The sequence below is a fragment of the Eleginops maclovinus genome, chromosome 13 (assembly GCF_036324505.1).
Source record: "Eleginops maclovinus isolate JMC-PN-2008 ecotype Puerto Natales chromosome 13, JC_Emac_rtc_rv5, whole genome shotgun sequence".
Lineage (NCBI taxonomy): Eukaryota > Metazoa > Chordata > Actinopteri > Perciformes > Eleginopidae > Eleginops > Eleginops maclovinus.
In genome coordinates this window covers 21,761,181-21,779,787 of record NC_086361.1, presented here as the reverse complement: position 1 = coordinate 21,779,787, position 18,607 = coordinate 21,761,181, and the positions used below count along the sequence as shown (strand labels likewise).

The 18,607-nt window shown below is 42.5% G+C and overlaps 1 protein-coding gene across 1 annotated transcript in view; it reads left to right on the top strand.

Moving 5' to 3' along the window:
• The first annotated feature begins 531 nt into the window (after positions 1-531).
• The window catches only part of khdrbs3 (KH domain containing, RNA binding, signal transduction associated 3), a 106,978-nt gene continuing 88,902 nt past the window's right edge, over positions 532-18,607 (top strand). The window contains exon 1 of the mRNA XM_063898631.1: positions 532-886. Within this exon, the coding sequence (XP_063754701.1) occupies positions 796-886 (91 nt within the window). The 5' untranslated portion in view covers positions 532-795. The remainder of the gene's footprint in view (positions 887-18,607) is intronic.

The following is an 18,607-nucleotide window of genomic DNA, read 5'->3' as shown; positions in this document are numbered from 1 at the left end:
AGTAAAATTCAAATTCAAAAGATGAATAGATATTATAAAATAATAAATATCATGAACGAAATTAAATAATAATCAAACCTGATAATAATGACCTGCTCAAAGGACGCCATTGTTTAGCCCTCCTTTTTTAAATCACATGTAAAAAAATAATATTGAATAAAATAAGAAAATAACATAAAACAAATACAAGTAAATATAACAATATATTAACAAATGAATACATGATACTAAATAATAAATACAATAAATAATGCCCCGCCCCTTTAACGGACGTGTTGTATTAACCCCTCCTTTCATGAAATAAAATGAACCTTATCATTGTGTTTGAGTGCAAATGATGTGTGAATGAATGAAATACAAAGTAAATCAAACAACATATTACAATATGACAGCGTAATATAAAATGATAAATACAGTAAAAGAAATAAAATCCAAATAAAGTCAAACAATAAATAATGCCCCGCCCCTTCCTTGTGGACCAATAGCTGCCTCCCCCTCTGTTCAGCACCGGATACAACCGAGAGAGCCTCCCAGAGAGGAGACACCACACCGGCTGTAATGCGTACCGGGGCTCTGCAGGCTGAAGCACTCTTCAATGGGATAAAAGCTCTCCGTCACATTTAACCGCTTCCTGTGAGGCATGCTCCAGTAGCGCGGGCTGCTTCTCCACACTCAACATCTGACGGTGCTCCAACCTGAAGTTTTTTTTTTTTGGGGGGGGTGGTGTTATTTTCCTGAATTGCATTTGTTTAATTGGAGCCAAAAGAAAAGAAAGAAAAATCCCCGGAAGAGAAGATGGAGAGCGAGAAGTACTTGCCGGAGCTTATGGCAGAGAAGGACACGCTGGATCCGTCTTTTCAGCACTCCCTGCGGCTCCTGGATCAAGGTAATGTCCGTGGTTAAATACCGGAGTAAACACTTTATGTGCGCAGGTTTACTGCTCCTGTTTGGGGGGCTGCAGGCTACATGACTCCACCAGCAGCACGCCTACTGCCAGTTATAAATAAGAGGGTATCTGGGTCTACGATTTCCTGTTTGTTCACACTAACATAGCGAGGTCCTTTTAGCAAGCATGCCTGTGTTTCTATGCCAAGTCGTTCTGCAGCAAACCTCTGTGGTGGAGAGTCAGATGTGAATGCACCTGCTTCATTACACTAACTTTAATTTGAACCGAGTTTGGGACATGACAGCATCGAGGGGGGTCGTTTTTTTGTTGTACCTCTAAAGGAGCATTTTGATCTTGCACAAGGCTGCTAAAATGCTATTGGGTTGCAACTGATATTCATCTTTATTACCTGCCGACTATTACCAGACTGTTGTGTCCGAAATAGTAAACGTTTCTCTATCCAGTTCCTCCAAAGGCAACGTCTACATGTGTCATTTCGTCAGTCTTGAACACAAAGAAAGCACTTTAATTTCACTAAACCATGATATGATTATTAACCAGACTATTCCATCAATCATTCGGTCTCTAAAATATCAGAAACTGTGAAGAATACTTCATCCAGTTTCCTAAATTCTGACATCATTTCTCTAAATTTCATTGGTCTTTAAAATGTCTTTATCCAGTTTCTCACAGTCCAACATGCTGTCTCTAATTTTCTCAATGTGTCACCCAAAGACAGAGGATTTAATGACTAATTACAAATAAAATGAATCAATTATAAACCAGATGAATAATTTCATCTATAAAATGTAAAAAATAGGACAACTTTTTCTCAGAAGTCTACTGAAGTGTCTCATTCTGCCACCCGTAAAGTCACTTTACTATGATATATAACTAAGAAATGAATCCATTATTGATCTCATTGATCTCAGTGAAACAGTTCCTCAAGCTTCAAGTCCAATGTGATGTCTCTATAGTTCTCATTCTGCTACCCAAAGACAGTCACTTTAATATGACATTTAACTAAAACATGCATCCATTTGCAGTAATTGTTGCCCATTTCTATCCTGTTAAACAACTCCTCTCTGCAATCGACCAATCCTTGCCGCTCTAAACTGATGGCAAAGTGAATATTTGATCAGAAAATGCTGATGTTTCAGATGGTATAACATCAGGATGCAGGCAGCAGTTTGCAGGCTGCAGCAGTCTCCTCCATGCCACGCAGACATGTGTAAGCTGTGCAGGAATGATCACACTCTCATTCAGACGTACACGTGTTTCCTGCTTCTGACCGAAATGGATGCGTGAAGCGGCACTGGCAGGAGCTTCTTATTAATCCATTGCAACGCCTCCTGCTTTGTAGTTTTGTCTTGCTCTCCTTCTTGTGGAGCTCCTCGTGTGGGAAGTGCACTGCTACAACCTCCGAGTGCATCCTTCGAGTGCCACTCGTGGGCTTTGTGTAGCGCGGAGCAGACTGCTGTTGGCTTAAAGGGTAACAGACAAGGAGCAGCGATCTGTAAACAGTCCTGCTGCACGGAAACTAATTCTATTGAACCCCCAGACGCAGCCTCAAGCTGTTTTATTTTTATAAAAAATCCCTTCGACCTAATGCCTTCAAAACTTAGCTCCTCAAGTAGTCCTTAAGAGGGTTCAATAGAAAACTGAGGCATGATTTTATTTAATGTCTTCACTTGCTGGAGTTTAAAACCCAGAGTGAGTTTCCTGGATTGAGGGTCAACCTCAGAACTTGTGATATGAATATACCCTTACTGTATTTATTTAATCTGCTTTCTACTTCCTCGTTTTGTGCGACTAGAAGTCTGAAACCCGATGATTTCAGTTTGAGGTCATTTGAAGATGGAGAAAAGCAGAATTCCTCCTTTTTATTTCCTTGCCGGTTTGGTTTTAAGACTCAGGAAGACTTGGATATAATGACACCTTCTGAACTTGCAATACTGATTAACACTTACTGTAGTTATTTAATCTGCTCGTCGTTTCCTCAATCAATCAATTAACTGTGAAGTTTAGTCAGAAAAGGGAATAAAAAGACTAACAAAGAGCCCAATAGAATGTCCTCAAACTGCTTGTTTTGTCCGGGAAAAGCAGCGAATCCTTCTAAGTTTAATCTCTTACTTTCTGGAGTTTAGTTTTAAAACCCAAGAAAACTTTTCAGGAATTAATCTCATCTTCTGAACTTGAGATTTACCTTTATTTTGTTTATTTAATCTGTTTGTTATTTCCCTAATTAATCAATGAACTGTGAAGTTTAGTCAGGGAATGATATGAAAAAGCCAGATCTGATTTAATTTCTCTCTCAGTTCTTACAGTCCAGAGATACTGAGTTTAAAACCATGTGAAATAAGAGCAAAGCATAAAATCCTCCCAAATCTTAAGCTTCTGTTTGGAGATATTTTGAGTTTTTGCTTGAAGAATTGAAAAGCAGTTGAAAATTGTAATGTTTTTAGTTGTGGAAACAGTTGTTTCTGTCTCTTGAATGACTGATTAATTGACCAAATTTCATAAAATACAATTCAAACTCATAAATGCAACACATCTTTCTGCCTGTATTTAATTCATTACGTTGGGTTTGTTAGAGAAATGATTTACCAATTACTGGCAGCTCCTACCCAAAACAAGTGTGATACTCCTGCTGTGTGTGTGTGTGTGTGTGTGTGTGTGTCTTTGTGTCTTTTATAAAATAAGTCTCCAACATATTCTACACTGTGTGTGTGTGTGTGTGTGTGTGTGTGTGTGTGTGTGTGTGTGTGTGTGTGTGTGTGTGTGTGTGTGTGTGTGTGTGTGTGTGTGTGTGTGTGTGTGTGTGTGTGTGTGTGTGTGTGTGTGTGTGTGTGTGTGTGTGTGTGTGTGTGTGTGTGTGTGTGTGTGTGTATGGCGCCGTTAATATCGGAGTGCACATCGTTTTAGATGTTAATGCATTTTGCAGGGAGCACTTTTATGTACATTAAGGTAAATGTAAAGCCGTGTAGAGGAAGATGAGGCTGTGTTTCACTCACTGATAGATAGAGAGATAGGAGGATTTGGTGCCAAGTCGAACCGCTTCCTCAACAGAGACTCTCTAGGAGTCTTTTACCCACGCTGCAGGTTGAGTTGTAGCAGGAAATTGGGCCAAATCAAACATAAAAGATGTAATACCCAGAATATAAGGCAGGACAAGCCAAAGAAGAGCTTAAGAGTAAACGTTCTCTCTGTGCTTTACATCCACATACCTCGAAATGTACAAAAAAAGCTGGAGTGTGATATCACTGGTGGGGGCCGCTGGACAGCATCGCGAGCGGCAGGATTAATCCGTGGCATTTTATGAAGTAAGCAGAACTCTGCGGTGCACACAATTTGGCCGAAGCCGTCTCCAAAAAGCGGTAAATACTGTTATCTCTCCCTTACACAACAGATGGAACACGATGCAGCTTAATAGAGCACTTCTTCTGCCATCTTGCTGATGAGTTCTGGACGTGATTATGCAATTGGCAGGAGGGGGGGGTGTTGCAGGAACAGAGTAACAACAGTTACCGCGTGCAAACAAATGGGAGATTACGCCAGGTCTGCAGAGGCTTCCATTCAGGAGAAATTAGGGGAGCATTGTGTGTGTGTGTGTGTGTGTGTGTGGGGGGGGGTGCAGTGCTTTGATAAGTTTTCTGAGCTCTTGTCCCGTGAGAATATCTCTGCTGCTGTGACAAGCCTCATCCAGACACTGAGAGAAGGAGCTGGAGAAATATCCTAAGCCAAAATAAGCAGGACTAGCAGAGGGAGAACTCTTCAGCTGAATACTAATGAAGGGCTTCCAGGTATGGAAACAACTCGGGTGGCATCTGTTGTTTACATCTACTTTAAATCGCTGCTTCCCCCTACAGCACAGGAGTACGGAGGCCGACAGGTGCCACAACGGCCCCAACCACCTCTTTATTTGTGTGGATTGCTCCTGCTTGGACTAGTGGTTTTCAGATGTGACGGAGCAGGGATACTTTTTTCGAGATTGGTCTGTCCGAGTTGTTTTACAATGTGTGTCGTAATGGATCCCTTGTCTTTTATCTGCAGATCAAATCTACCTGGATTTAGATTAGGAGGAACGTGCTGCAGCTTCAGAAAAGATGCAAATGTATAAAAACGCAAATGTGCAAATGAAGAAACATCTTCACTGACTTCACAACACATGTGCAGCATCTAGAAAACATTCAGTGCGCAGGGTTTCAAAAAAGCGCTGCATAAACAAAACGCTGCAAGAAGCTCAAAGCACAACGGCAACCAGGGGACACTAAAAACGCTTCCTGGCGTTCAGGGATTATAAAGTTAGTCTGTCTTCTGAATGTAATTGTTTGGCAGTATATTGATGATGTAGACGTCTGCAGTGACTTCAGAAGGAGTCATGTGATCACATTGTTCAAATAAGACCAGAAACATTTGAGGTGAGTTTCCAACAACAGAGACAGAGACCAGCTTTATCATCCTGAACGTCACCAAGCTCTGCGGTCCCAGCTGTGTGTCCCCTGGTCTCCGTTGTGTTTGGAGCTTCTTTTATTTGCAGCATTTTGTTTTATGCACATTTAGATTTCTTTATTTGCAATACGTCTCCTCCTAATTTAAGTGCTTGGCCACGTTTGCTGTCAGCCACCGTACATCAGGGCACAGGGGCTTACATGATGGACATATATTGGAACAGTTCAATCATTTTTGACCAGGTTGGGGGGGGTTACTTTCCAAATGTATTCAGGAGAAAATCCTGAAGATCTCTTCCAAACCATTTGGCAGAACATGGCCTCCTTCGCCGATTTGTAAAGAGGATATTTCCCTACAGTTCTAGAGTATACTTTTTAATATGTGTGGCTCCTTCTGATTAAACTCTCCCTTTTTAAAATAATTTAAGACGTGATTCGGCAAAATGAAAGTGTTGGCCCGTGTTTTACATTTGGCTTTATTGTTTGATTAATTTTCCATTTCTGAAATTCATTTATGCAACCTCTTGATTCCGCTCGCACATCAAGCAGAATTACTATTAAGATGATCACAGCTGTTACCATTGAAATAGATTTCCCAGTATAATAACTATCTACGGGGGAAGTTATGTAAATAATAGCGTATTTAAAATGCGCCACATGGACTCTGTTTGTTCTGTATGAGGATGCAAAGCTGCGTGCTCCAGGACCTCTGGCCCAGTTTGGATGATTTAACCTCACATACGCTCCGTATCAAGCGCCGCTTCTTTAATTGGATATGCCACAGCAGGGGACCAGCTCCATGTTTGCATTTAATTAAAGAAGCTCTACTTGCTTTTTAGGCTTTTCCCTTTTCCTGAAGTGTGTTATAGAGTTTTTTTGTGCATGTAAATGGTCTTCCCCTCGCCTCAATTGGACTCCTGTGTTTACTTCCGGGACATGGTGACATCACTATGTAACACTTGCGCTTCTGCTGGCTAGCGTTCGGACACATTGCTGGTGAAAGGCTCAGGGGGCGGGACATCTCTAAACGTAACTAAAGAGTAAGTATCGTTGTGATTGGTCAACCGCTTAGCGATGTCCCGCCCCTTAGCCTTTCACAAACGATGTGTTGGAGCGCTAGCCAATGGAAAGCTAGTGTTCTATAGTGATGTCTCCAGGTTTGGAAGTAAACAAATGAGTTCAATGGAGGTGTTTCAGGCAGGGGGGAGTGTGTGGGAGAGAACCACCCCCCTGCCATTGGTGGGAACATTGAGATTTTAGCCTTTGCGAGACCATTTACATGCACAGAAACAGCGCAACAGGGCTTCTATGAGTCACACATTTCCATTTAGTTTGAGTTTCAGCAACTACTGGGTTACAGAGCCCCAGAAGTGAACATAAATAAGCTTTGGCGTGGGATCAAAGGCAGCGATATGGTTCTGTTGGGGGAAACTGCGCTTGATAATGATCAGTGGAGTGAGCCACACGGTGAGGTGGAGGTTTGCTCCCTTAGCCCCTGATGCTGCAGAAAGCCTGGAGCCGTCTGGTGATTCCACCCCGCAGATGTAGTGAGCCTGCGAGTGAACTGCGAGCGGGCCGACCCGGCGACCCGCTTTGCATTCAGGCGAGCGCTGGTGAAGCTGTTTGCAGAGCGCCGTCTCCGCTCTGCCGCAGCTCCCTCTGGAATCCAGGGGCGAGATGAAGGCCAGGACTAACACAGGCATACACAAGTCTTAACAGCACATCGTTTACAGACGCGGCAGAGAGTCACGTGCCGGCATCGATTTCACCGCTAATGCTGGGATGCATGTTGTCGCTCCGTACAGCAGACATAATGAGCCCATAAGGACGCTGTGATTAAGCTCTTTCCCCACTCCAGATACAGCAGGCTTTAATCGAGTAAGACATGTCAAACTTGGAGTATTAGCATGACTTATCCGTGTCTCTCTGCATGTGAACAAACAGACACAGTATACTCGAAGAGAAGTAAATCAAAAGTGTTGGAAGAGAGCCATGTGCAGTCGCTTTTAATGGCTTCATTAGGATGAGCATAAAGGACCCAGTCTAACAAATGGAAACCTTCCAGAAATGGAAAGTGTTTGATTAAATTAGCATGTTAAAGCCTGACGTGTGCTGTGTTTGTACTTAAGGCTCAGGGGTTTCTCTAGAATAATAAAGGGCACTTCCGGTCTAAATCCTTCATCAGAGCGAAGCAGGAAATAATAGTTAAAGCTGCTGAGTCATATATCGCACCTCAAACAACAAATAAATCCAGAGCTCATGTTTCTTTACTTCCTCTCCAGAAAAAAGGAGAGTAAAAGAAAGGATGTCATTCAGAAATCTCAGTTTGTGTCAGCCTGCTGCCCGGCAGACCCACCGGACATCCATCCCCTATTTATACTCTGTAAGCTGTCTCTGCCGTCTGACCAGACATCTGACACCATCTTCATATTTCTGGAGTCATTAAACCCTTTCTGACCAACAGAGAGATTGTTTTCTGGCAGCACTTTAACATTTTATGTGGGGAAATCTGCATTTTGGTTTGAGGGGGCATGCTGACAGTAAGAGGGAGCAGCACCAAACCCTGATACTCCATGTTATTTAGCTCCCAATTTGATCCAAAGCGACACACATACATACACTTTAACGTAGTAGACATATCTACAGGAGCAATACCTGTCCTGAAAGGGCCCTAAAATATTGTTCAGTATGACTTACCATTATACGTAATATGAATGTCTTATCCAACACATTTTTACATGAACATTGGATCAAATGTGTCTTTGTTCCAAGACACTTTTTTCCAGCCGCAGCAGAAAGGTGTGTTTAGCAGGAGATCCAAATCTGCCCGGCACCAAACCTCAAAGGGACACAGTTTGGTGGACTGGTAATAAAAGAAAGTAAAGATCCAGATATTTTTTGTAAGAAATCAGAAGCAGAATGACTGGGACTAAAATCGTTTGGATGCTAACGATGCTGTGAGTGTGATAGATGTATAAATAAGCAACGGTTTGAAGAAGACAAACAATCACAGGTTGCCAGGTAGGAAAAGCTGGTCTTCAAAGCCTCAGATGCTAACACTTCTTCGCCTGATATAAACACTTGCAGTAAAACAACTTGGTTATATTTTTCCATCCTAGATATTAAGACTGTATTTTAGACTTGGTTGTATACGTAGATATTATACTGGCCTCGGTTTTCTTTTATTACATTTCTTTGGCCCAGTTTAGCCTTCATGTGATAGGCTAAGGGGCGGGACATCTGTAAGCGGTTGACCAGTCGCACCAGCTAACCAATCAGAGCAGACTGGGCTTTGGTTTCAGACAGAGGGTGAAAAGAGGTGCTGCAGCACAGGCAGTATGAGAAAAATAAAGAGCTTTTTGAACATTAAAGCATGGAGACATGTCCCAGGAGAGACACTACATACTGATATGAACCTGAACATGAGCTTTGCATGTGGTCTTTAATAGGACAAGGTAGAGGAGATGCATTTAAAGACCCCAAACTGACCTCCGTTTCACGATTTTAAAAGGCGTTTTGATTTGGTTTGGAATAGGAAGTGTAGTCTTCAGTAACATCTCACTGACTTTATGACTTTCCTGGATCTTTTTTCCTGCTCAAACCCGAAACCTGCTTGCACTCCTGTCCATCTGTTGGCTTGTTTCTCTTTTTCCTGCATCTCCGAGGCGATTCCATCACCGTCCATGCAATCCCTCCACCCGATTGCACTGAATACTGTCTCCACCTGGCACACCGCTCGCCCCGGGGCTCCGCTTGTTGATTTAATGTTCAGACTGTCAAACTCCCATGTTGAACATTCAGCGCCTGAATAAATGCTGCATTCATATTTCAAATGTCACAGAGATGTGCGTTTTTTTTCCCCTCCTCCTCCACCTGCATCCACACACTGCTGCGGGCACGCCTGCAGCTGTCTGCATGGATAGATATCCAGGAGGAGTCGCCCAATTACCAGTCAGAGCCGCTTAAATAATGCACGGTGAGCGGACAGCTGATAGCCATATCTCTGGTGAGAGGTCACTTAGAGATGTGAGCTGCTAGTTTAGCACGGCTTGGTAACGTTTAACATTTTATTGGTCAGGTGCCAAATCAGCAGTGCTAGTTTTTGATATTAAACTGCACTTAATCTACACAGATCATTCATAAACCCATGTGGAACAAATTGCTGTCCATAGGAAAGGAACAACACGCTCTCAAATAAACAAAGAAAGCGTAACGTTCATCGATGTTCAATGCACTCTAAACTGAGAATCAGATGATATTTAAACAACTGGATCATCATTTTAGTGGCTAACATGATTACGATTCACAACGTTATTTATTTATGTGTTTATTCCAAACATGGCAGCTATTTTGAAACGAAAAGTATCCAGAAAATGTGAAAAATATGCAGAGAAATACAATAAAATGCTATAATCTGTCAACCTTTTTTACATTTAGTTAAAAAACAACAGCCTATTTAAATGTTTTATTATCTTATCCCCAATCAAATCCTACATCGTCCCATGCCTAGTCCGAATCCAAGCAGCCATACAAGAACATTACAATTAAAATATCCATAAACGAGACTTCAAATTGACATTAAATCCTGTCTTTCACAAGCAAAAACATCTGATGATTGGTGCTTTTAGAAAATAAACCTCAAAAATAAATGAGGAAACCTATCAAGAGGGTAGCACTTTGAATGTTTAGACCATTTGAAGCTAATGCTAAGTACGTTTAATGGATGTACCTGCATGTTTCTTGTTGATCTGGGTTTGCATCTTAATAGTTCTTTCTCGTCGGCCTCTTGTAATGTAATCATTTACTGCGAGAACAGGACAGGATATTGAGAGGATCCGCTGTCACCACCTCAACAATACAGCCTCCGCCTCAGCATCACTTACTGTAGATCCATTAATCCTCATTTTATCGGATGATAATTTGCTCCGCGGTGCTTCTGAAGACACCGCGCAGACAGACTGGGATTACACTGGATTAGTTTGAGGAGCAGAGGAAACCTTCAGACTGTATCAATCTGTTTACTGAGCCCGAGGCGCAGAGACAAAGGGAGCTGAGGAGGGGAAAGACGGAGAGGGTGGGAGAGGGTTGGCAGGGCTGCAGAGGAGAGGCTCTCCCCGGGGAAGGGTTATCTGTTAGGGGGATTGTACCAAAGTCAGTTACAAAAGGGAAAATGCAATCTGAGGGGGGGGAGACAAAAATTGGAGGAGCAGAATGGGAGTTAAAATCGAAAGAAGAAGCAGTTATGGGAGTGATGTGTTGGTGATAAATACAAACGTCTAACTCCCAGGCTACGGTCGACCATTTCTTTCATACAAAACCTTCCATGTAATAATCCTCCATGACTCAAACACAGGTGAAAAGTGAGAAGCGGTGGCCCATCTCATCCGTGATTAAATCACTGTAATTATCGCCGCGATGAAAGACAAGTGTGATCTCGCACTTCCAGTGGTGTAAAGTCACTGCTTATTAAAATGTGACACTGTGGAAGCTTTCCAAACACATTCCGTGCTCCAAAACATGCAGAAACACCCTCTTGTGCTTTAGGGTTACTTTGTTTCTGTCCCAGATTTTAATAGATAATCACAAGTATTGCTAGCCAAGTTTGTCATTTTCTACACCAATTTGCATTATTCAGGGTACCACCACAGACAAAATCAGGTTGGAAGACATCAGGAAACTGTAGGAAGTATTATTCTCTGAAATGAATCCCAGTTTTTTAAGGCCTAAACCTCTGAGCCAATATAATGCAGCGCCAAGTTCAAGCAAGGGGAAAATCAATGCAAAATATGGGTCTTGCGGCCCCTAGAACGCAGCCTGGGATTGTACTATGTGTATGAAATTTGGTGGGCGTATGTAACACGTGGAGACGAACAGAAAAGTATATCGGAGCAAGACCGTCAACTCAACAGGAAGTCAGCTGTTTTGATTCTTACAGCTTTTCTTTTTAACTTTTCCTTTTTTTCTCGTCTTACAGATTTGATCCAAATTGATGAAAAGATTGAGTCTTAATTGAATGCTGTCGCCGTTGAGTGGCGGCGAAAAAGCATCTTTCACTGTTAAACGGGAAGTTGTTGTAACTCATGCATACATTCAGTTTGTATGGATAATGAGACATCAAGAATAATGGTGACAACAGGACGTCATCGTTTTGTGTCAACCCTCCTCCAAAAACACAATTCTGATTATCATGCATCGGTAATTTCCAGTCTAACACTCCATGCAATTAGTAAAGTATTTCATCCGGTCTCCAAAGGCTGGGGAAATGCATTGCAGATGTAACCCCCAACACTTGCAGATGTGCAATGAACCCGTTCCTCCCTGCTTGCGGCTTCATTCTGAGTTGATATTTGACTGTGGATCAGGTTTCAAGTCCTCTCTGTGCCCTCTGCCTCCATCTCTGCTCGCCAGCCTCCCTCCTCCTCCTCCTCCTCCTATTTATTTATGTCGTTTTGTGTGTTTGGCACCTCTATAGAGTGGATTGCACTGGATTAGCTTCTTCGCCTCCCCAACTGATCCGATCCATTTTGTGTAATCCAACTCAATTTAATTATGTTTATCGTTCCACCTCGCCGCCGCCGCCGAGGAGCAGCAGCACACCTCCACCAAGATAAGCCCGGGGACCTTGTGTCTTTTTTTCTCTGGCAGAGAGTGTCTGCCTGAGCCTGTTGTTGCTTTACAAACAGATGGAGTAAGTCACCTGCACTCTCACTAAATACTGCGTTAGGAACAACATTATGTTCCGAGCTCCTCCTCTAACATGGAAAGAAATAGCCAAGGTTGAGGATCATAACCTCCATTTTTCTCCCGTTGATGTTGTGCAAATTTGATTCTCCATTTCATTTTCTTGCTTCTGTGAGTCTGCTGAAGTAGATATCAAATGCTCACAACTAAATCCTAAAAATAGTGTTTCAGACACTCTCAGCAAGAGCTCACTTTCTCCTCTTTTCTGAACAGCAATTGTGCAGCCAAGACATTACATCCAGTCATGAGGGTAAATGTATTTATGCCTTTTAGGGTGCTGATCTTAGTACTTCTGTACCTCCAGACTACTGTCAGACATTAGCAGTTTGGATGTAGTCGACTGCATTGAGCAGCAGATGTTACAGAACGAGTAGTGAGGATGGAAAGGAGGAAGAGACGCTCTGTTTCCTGTCTTTGATGCTTCTCTGTCATCGGCATCTCCTGGGTGAAACATCTGGTCTAACACCTTGGTGCGAATCTGTTATTTTATACTGTTCTGTTGTCTGGGATGAACTTTTTTGCATTATTATTTTTGGTTTTAACAATAGGGACTTCTGTTAAAGAGGCCCGTTATGGTTTTGGGGGTTTGTGTGCATGGTAATGGTCTGCAAAGGCTGAAATCCCTGTGTTCCCTCCAGATACAGTAGATTAACCTGTGTGTATGGGTGTAGAATCAATTTCCTTCAATCATGCAATATAACATGCCTTTCTAATATAGCATTTTATTCTGGGGAATGTGTCTTTGGTGAAATGATTAAAACAGTTTGTTTTGTGGATGTTTGGATAAGGAAGACTTAAGTGTGTTGCTCAGAGGCTGTTGTGATGTTTAACAAGCAGATGTTTTTTATTTAGTTTTTCCTCCAAGAAAAGCAAACAGGACAAGTGATTTTACAGAGCCGATACGTCTACTGTGGCAGACCAAAAGCAGCAACTTAATTACTGTTGGTCTAAAAGTATTACGTCTCCTGCTCGTCTCTTGAAAGCAGAAAAGGGAGCAGAGGCTTTGGTGGCGATGGCGGTGGGTGGGCATGAAACTTTAATAAGTTAGGGGTGCTATGATGTCAGTAAATGAAACTTATGTGCATTTTATTTTTTTGGAGCCGTGCAAAAGTTGTCTTTGGAAAATGTGGAGTCATGTAGAGATCCAAGAGAACTTCCTGGGGTCCTGCTGAGCTTCTGTCCTCACTGTGTTTAAATATTAAAGCCAGAGTTTTCCTTTCTATTATGCCAACAAATTCATTCACAGAAGGTTTAGTGGTCGTTTATCCGAGGCCCCGAGATATCTTAGATCTGACTGCTGTTCCATTAAATTCAAAATATTCTATAAAGACCCAATACACTCACGTTGGGCAGGTTGAACGAGGGTTTATTGAAGATAAATTACAGCGTCACGGCAGGTGATTTCCATCCAAATGACATCTTGCCCCTCCATTATATCGACTTGATAATATGAAAGTAGCTTAAATTACACAAATACAACACAGTCAAACACTTGCAGACATCCAGCATCTTAAGGGCATAACACAGTTAAAATCCTTAGGACATGCATGCTGAAAGACACCATCACCTGTCCCCAATACTATCAGAAACATCACCTTAGCAAAGCCCGGTATCTTCAGAACTTGGAAACCTAAGGAAAATGTACGCAAATTTATCCCAGTTTGACTCCCAACTTCCTCCCATAGTTCCAACGTTGATTGTTATCGTGATTTGCATAGCAGGGAGAAAGCAAGGAGAAATCTGTGTAGCACACACTATGCAGAGGGTTATCATTGCACTACATTTAATTTGGCTGATGCTTTTGTCCAAAGCTGCGAAAAAACATGGAGATTTAAACTCCGAACAACAAGGAAGGCGCAGAAATATTCACCTCAAGCAGGTCATGCCATTGTAAGAGCTGGTGAGTTAGTTTGCAAGAATTTGGGGAGTTCATTCCACCATTTAGGGGTCAGGCTAGCAAACAGGTCTTTGAGGGGTACCTGGGTCCCACTTGGAGTAGCAAGCCGATTGGCCGACGCTGAGCGCGGTGCACGTGATTGTGTGGTTTAACCAAGGCCTGGATGTAGGAAGGGGCTGATCCCTTCACAGTGTCTTGTGAAGGGAGCGGAGGTTTGGTGTGGGGGAACTTGGGGAGGTTGAAGAATAGTCGGGCTGCAGGATTCGTGGGAATCACAGCGGCTTCGATGATGCTTTAGAAAATTGTCGGACTTCCAATACCAATAATTCGGAATAAATGCAAAAGTAAATTGTACAAAAAAAGTGGTGTTTATTCAAAGAGTGTATATATAATCTGTCATACCAACATAGGCACATTTGATTAAACGTATAATAAGAGGCTCTAGATTACTCAACAAATGCACCATTTGGGATTTCCATGTGTTTAGAGTGGATGCAATATTCAATAATGTCCTTCTCGTTATTACAGCACAGCGTTCGGATGCATCATTGTTTTTTGTCGGCCTGTTTACCGTTGCAATAGGTTGTAAAACAGTCATTAAGTCTTACAGGCAAACCGTAAACAAGGGGTCACATCGAGATATACGACCCTCGTAACAAGCGCGATCATCCTCTCTCTGCTCGGTAATAAATCATCGAGTCGCTCCGTCTGTTTGACACTCCACCCCTGGCCCCCTCCGGAGCTTTTTGGCAGCACTTCTTGTTAAAGTTTGACCCAGGATTTGCCCAATAAGAGGCTTGTTAAAGTTTGACCTGGAAGTGGATGTATGCTTGTTAAATCTCTGTCCCTCTGCAGCCATCATTAGGAAACAGAAATGTTGGCATGGAGCCTCCATGGTGTTTTTTTCTTCCCGTATATGTGCTCAGCGAAACAAAGGACTTGCAGCATGCTGTGAGGAGGGCATGGCTCCATCAAACGCAACACATTGGAGTCTGAATTATACAAAACTTGTTTCTAAGGGTGAGGCAGACAGAGCCGTAGATCTTAATTTTGTCAGGGTCATTCCTAGAAATAAAGTCAGGATTCAGCAGGATTGGGTGAAGCAGCCGCACAATCTAAATCCATTCAATGACATTTTATTCTAGGAGCTTGTTTAAGAATTCACCCTGTTGTTGTTGTTGTTGTTTTGATCACTTTTGACTCATAAATACGATTGATATTGAATGTAATTATTATCAGTCGTTTGAACTTGTGTGTGTGTTTTATAGGTGGTCTGAAACGCCTCCATTGGACTTCTTTGTTTACATCCCGAGTGATATCACTGTGAAAACACTCGCGCTTCTACTGGCTAGCGCTCCAACACATTGTACGTGATAGGCTTAGGGGTGGGACATCTCTAAGCAGTTGACCAATCACAACAGAGCCGGCCAGCTAACCAATCAGAGCAGACTGTGCTCTGGTTTCCGACAGAGAGGGTGAAAAGAGATGCTAAAGCACAGGCAGTATGAGAAACATAAAGAGACACTACATACTGATATACACCTGAACATCAGCAGGAGAGAACTCTTTAAAGTAGAGACTCTACATACTGATATACACCTGAACATCAGCAGGAGAGGACTCTTTAAAGTAGAGACTGTACATACTGATATACACCTGAATATCAGCAGGAGAGGACTCTTTAAAGTAGAGACACTACATACTGATATACACCTGAACATCAGCAGGAGAGGACTCTTTAAAGTAGAGACACTACATACTGATATACACCTGAACACCAGCAGGAGAGGACTCTTTAAAGTAGAGACACTACATACTGATATACACCTGAACATCAGCAGGAGAGGACTCTTTAAAGTAGAGACTCTACATACTGATACACACCTGAACATCAGCAGGAGAGGACTCTTTAAAGTAGAGACACTACATACTGATATACACCTGAACATCAGCAGGAGAGGACTCTTTAAAGGGGCTGTCATTTCCTACGAAAAGCTTCAGAAGACATTACTGAATCAGGGCTAAACAGTGCATTTGTTGGGGATTATTTTCAGCTGCGGATTAATACATATTTGAGGCACTAGTGAGTATTTACAGCAGCAGTGTATTAAAGGTCAGATTAAATAAACTAGTGTGTGTGTGTGTGTGTAGTATTGAAGGTCACAGTGCAACAGTGTAGCTCTCTGACTTTGTTTTTGGAATACAAAATGAATATCTATTGGACGAGATACAGCAGAACATGCTTGTTTGTAGATAAATTACAGCTTTTTCTTCGTAACACAGACTATATTCTGAGTTCAATGATGTTGGGATGCATTTTCTTTCAATGCACAGCGCCTGACAGATATTCAGTCCAGTCTCTGCAGAGTTTCAGCTTCTCATTAGCCAGCTCCTTCATTAGTGACGGGATCAGAAGCATCCGCAGCTCAATTCTCTGCTGTCATATGTAATGCATCTCTGGAAAAGATGAGTGTAATTACAGCGAGCGCGCAGTCCACACAGTCGATGCCTCGTGAGCAGCCGTGTCGATGTGAGGCTGCGAGAGGTGAACGGATAGAAATCAACTTTATAGATCTGTGGTTCGAGCGCGCCCACCCTTCCACCCTGAGGCCCGAGGTTTTAATTGCTGTCTGACCAGGCGTGGTTGTGTGTGAAGATGGGCCGCGTTGATATGAGAAACACAGGGAGGTTGGGGGGGGGGGGGACTGGTTTTCTTCCTCTGTGGTTGTTGTATTGACAGCCTCTCATCCTGGAGGAGCTGATAAGAACACAGGATCCACGGAGACACACTGAGGAGTGGATTGCATTTCAGGAGCCGGGAATCATAGATGTTTTTGTTTTTTTCGGGGGTGTAGTGAGCCTTAGAGGTCCCGCGCTGACAGTCATTTTTGAAGTCTAATGGCAGAGAAGAAGAATGTATAGAGGGCTGTAGTGATGAGGTATTTTTGTAAGCTGACACAGAAGCTAGCATTGCAAGAACTCCCTTGGGGAAAATCAAAGGGAATTTGTATTGCAGAAAATAAAATCTGTACCAAACACACATTTAGGAAACTTACAATACATGGTTTGTTCAGCAAGATAATCTCCACATATTAAGACCACTTTGTGAATTTTTTGAGGCGTAAATGCAATAGCCAGATATAAAAAGCTAACGTTTGGGTAAGGACAAACTACATCATAGTTGCATCACCACCGCTAAGCTAAAGGCGGCTAATGTTGGGCTATAAAGGAACTACAGCACGGTCACATGACTTCAGGTCACCACCGCTAAGCTAAAGGAGGCTAATGTTGGGCTATAAAGGAACTACAGCACGGTCACATGACTTCACGTCACCACCGCTAAGCTAAAGGCGGCTAATGTTGGGCTATAAAGGAACTACAGCACGGTCACATGACTTCACGTCACCACCGCTAAGCTAAAGGAGGCTAATGTTGGGCTATAAAGGAACTACAGCACGGTCACATGACTTCACATCACCACCGCTAAGCTAAAGGCGGCTAATGTTGGGCTATAAAGGAACTACAGCACGGTCACATGACTTCACGTCACCACCGCTAAGCTAAAGGAGGCTAATGTTGGGCTATAAAGGAACTACAGCACGGTCACATGACTTCATGTCACCACCGCTAAGCTAAAGGCGGCTAATGTTGGGCTATAAAGGAACTACAGCACGGTCACATGACTTCACGTCACCACCGCTAAGCTAAAGGAGGCTAATGTTGGGCGTGATGACGTTCAGTCGCCTCATTAAGACACTCGTTAGTAACCACCATTTAAAATGATATAATACTAATAATATTCTGACAGTCTGACCGGGCATTTAACCCAAAGTGTCTCAAAAAAATGTTGACTGGTGAACCAGAACAGGGAAAATACTTCCTCATTCCTGGAGTTTAGGACTCATTCCTGCACCACGATATCACTGCTGCAGCTGATGGACAAAAGGCCGTTGCAGGTGGCATGTACGGCGCAGCGAGCCTGTAAACGTAAATGAAACGGCTGAATGCTCGAGGAGCATTGGATTCCCAATCAATGAGGGTGAGAGCATCGATTTTCAAAACAAAGCACAAACACAGGGGACCGCGCCGCGTGCTTTGTACCTGCCGGAGCATCTGCTCACACACACTCAGACAGAAACAAAGGACTGTTAATATCGGAGTCCTGCTTATTGTACTCAGGCTGTCATTAGCTTTTCAAATCAGTTTAACTAATAATCATTTGCTGCGTTATGTACTTTTTGTTATTTTAATTTGGCCATGTTTATGCCAACAAATACATTCAGTGTTTCAAATACATTTTTTTCCAGTCTCTTAATCATTTATTAAAACATCATAAGACGCAAATATAAATCTGCAATGATAGGTTGATCAACAGAAAAAGAAGTGCATATTTTTAGCTGTTCTCAGCCGCTCAAATATGGAGATGCTTGTGTTTATCGTATAAAAGTGAATACCTTTTGGGCTATATTTTAAACAATTAATTGAGAACATTATTTGTAAGCTGCAGCCGTTCAGAGACCTCCAAGATACATGGGTTTGGAAACAGAATACGAACAATTTTGATAAAAAAATAAATGATAAATTGATCAGTTTTTTGTAGATCCATTCGAGAAGGATCCTCCAGCACCACCG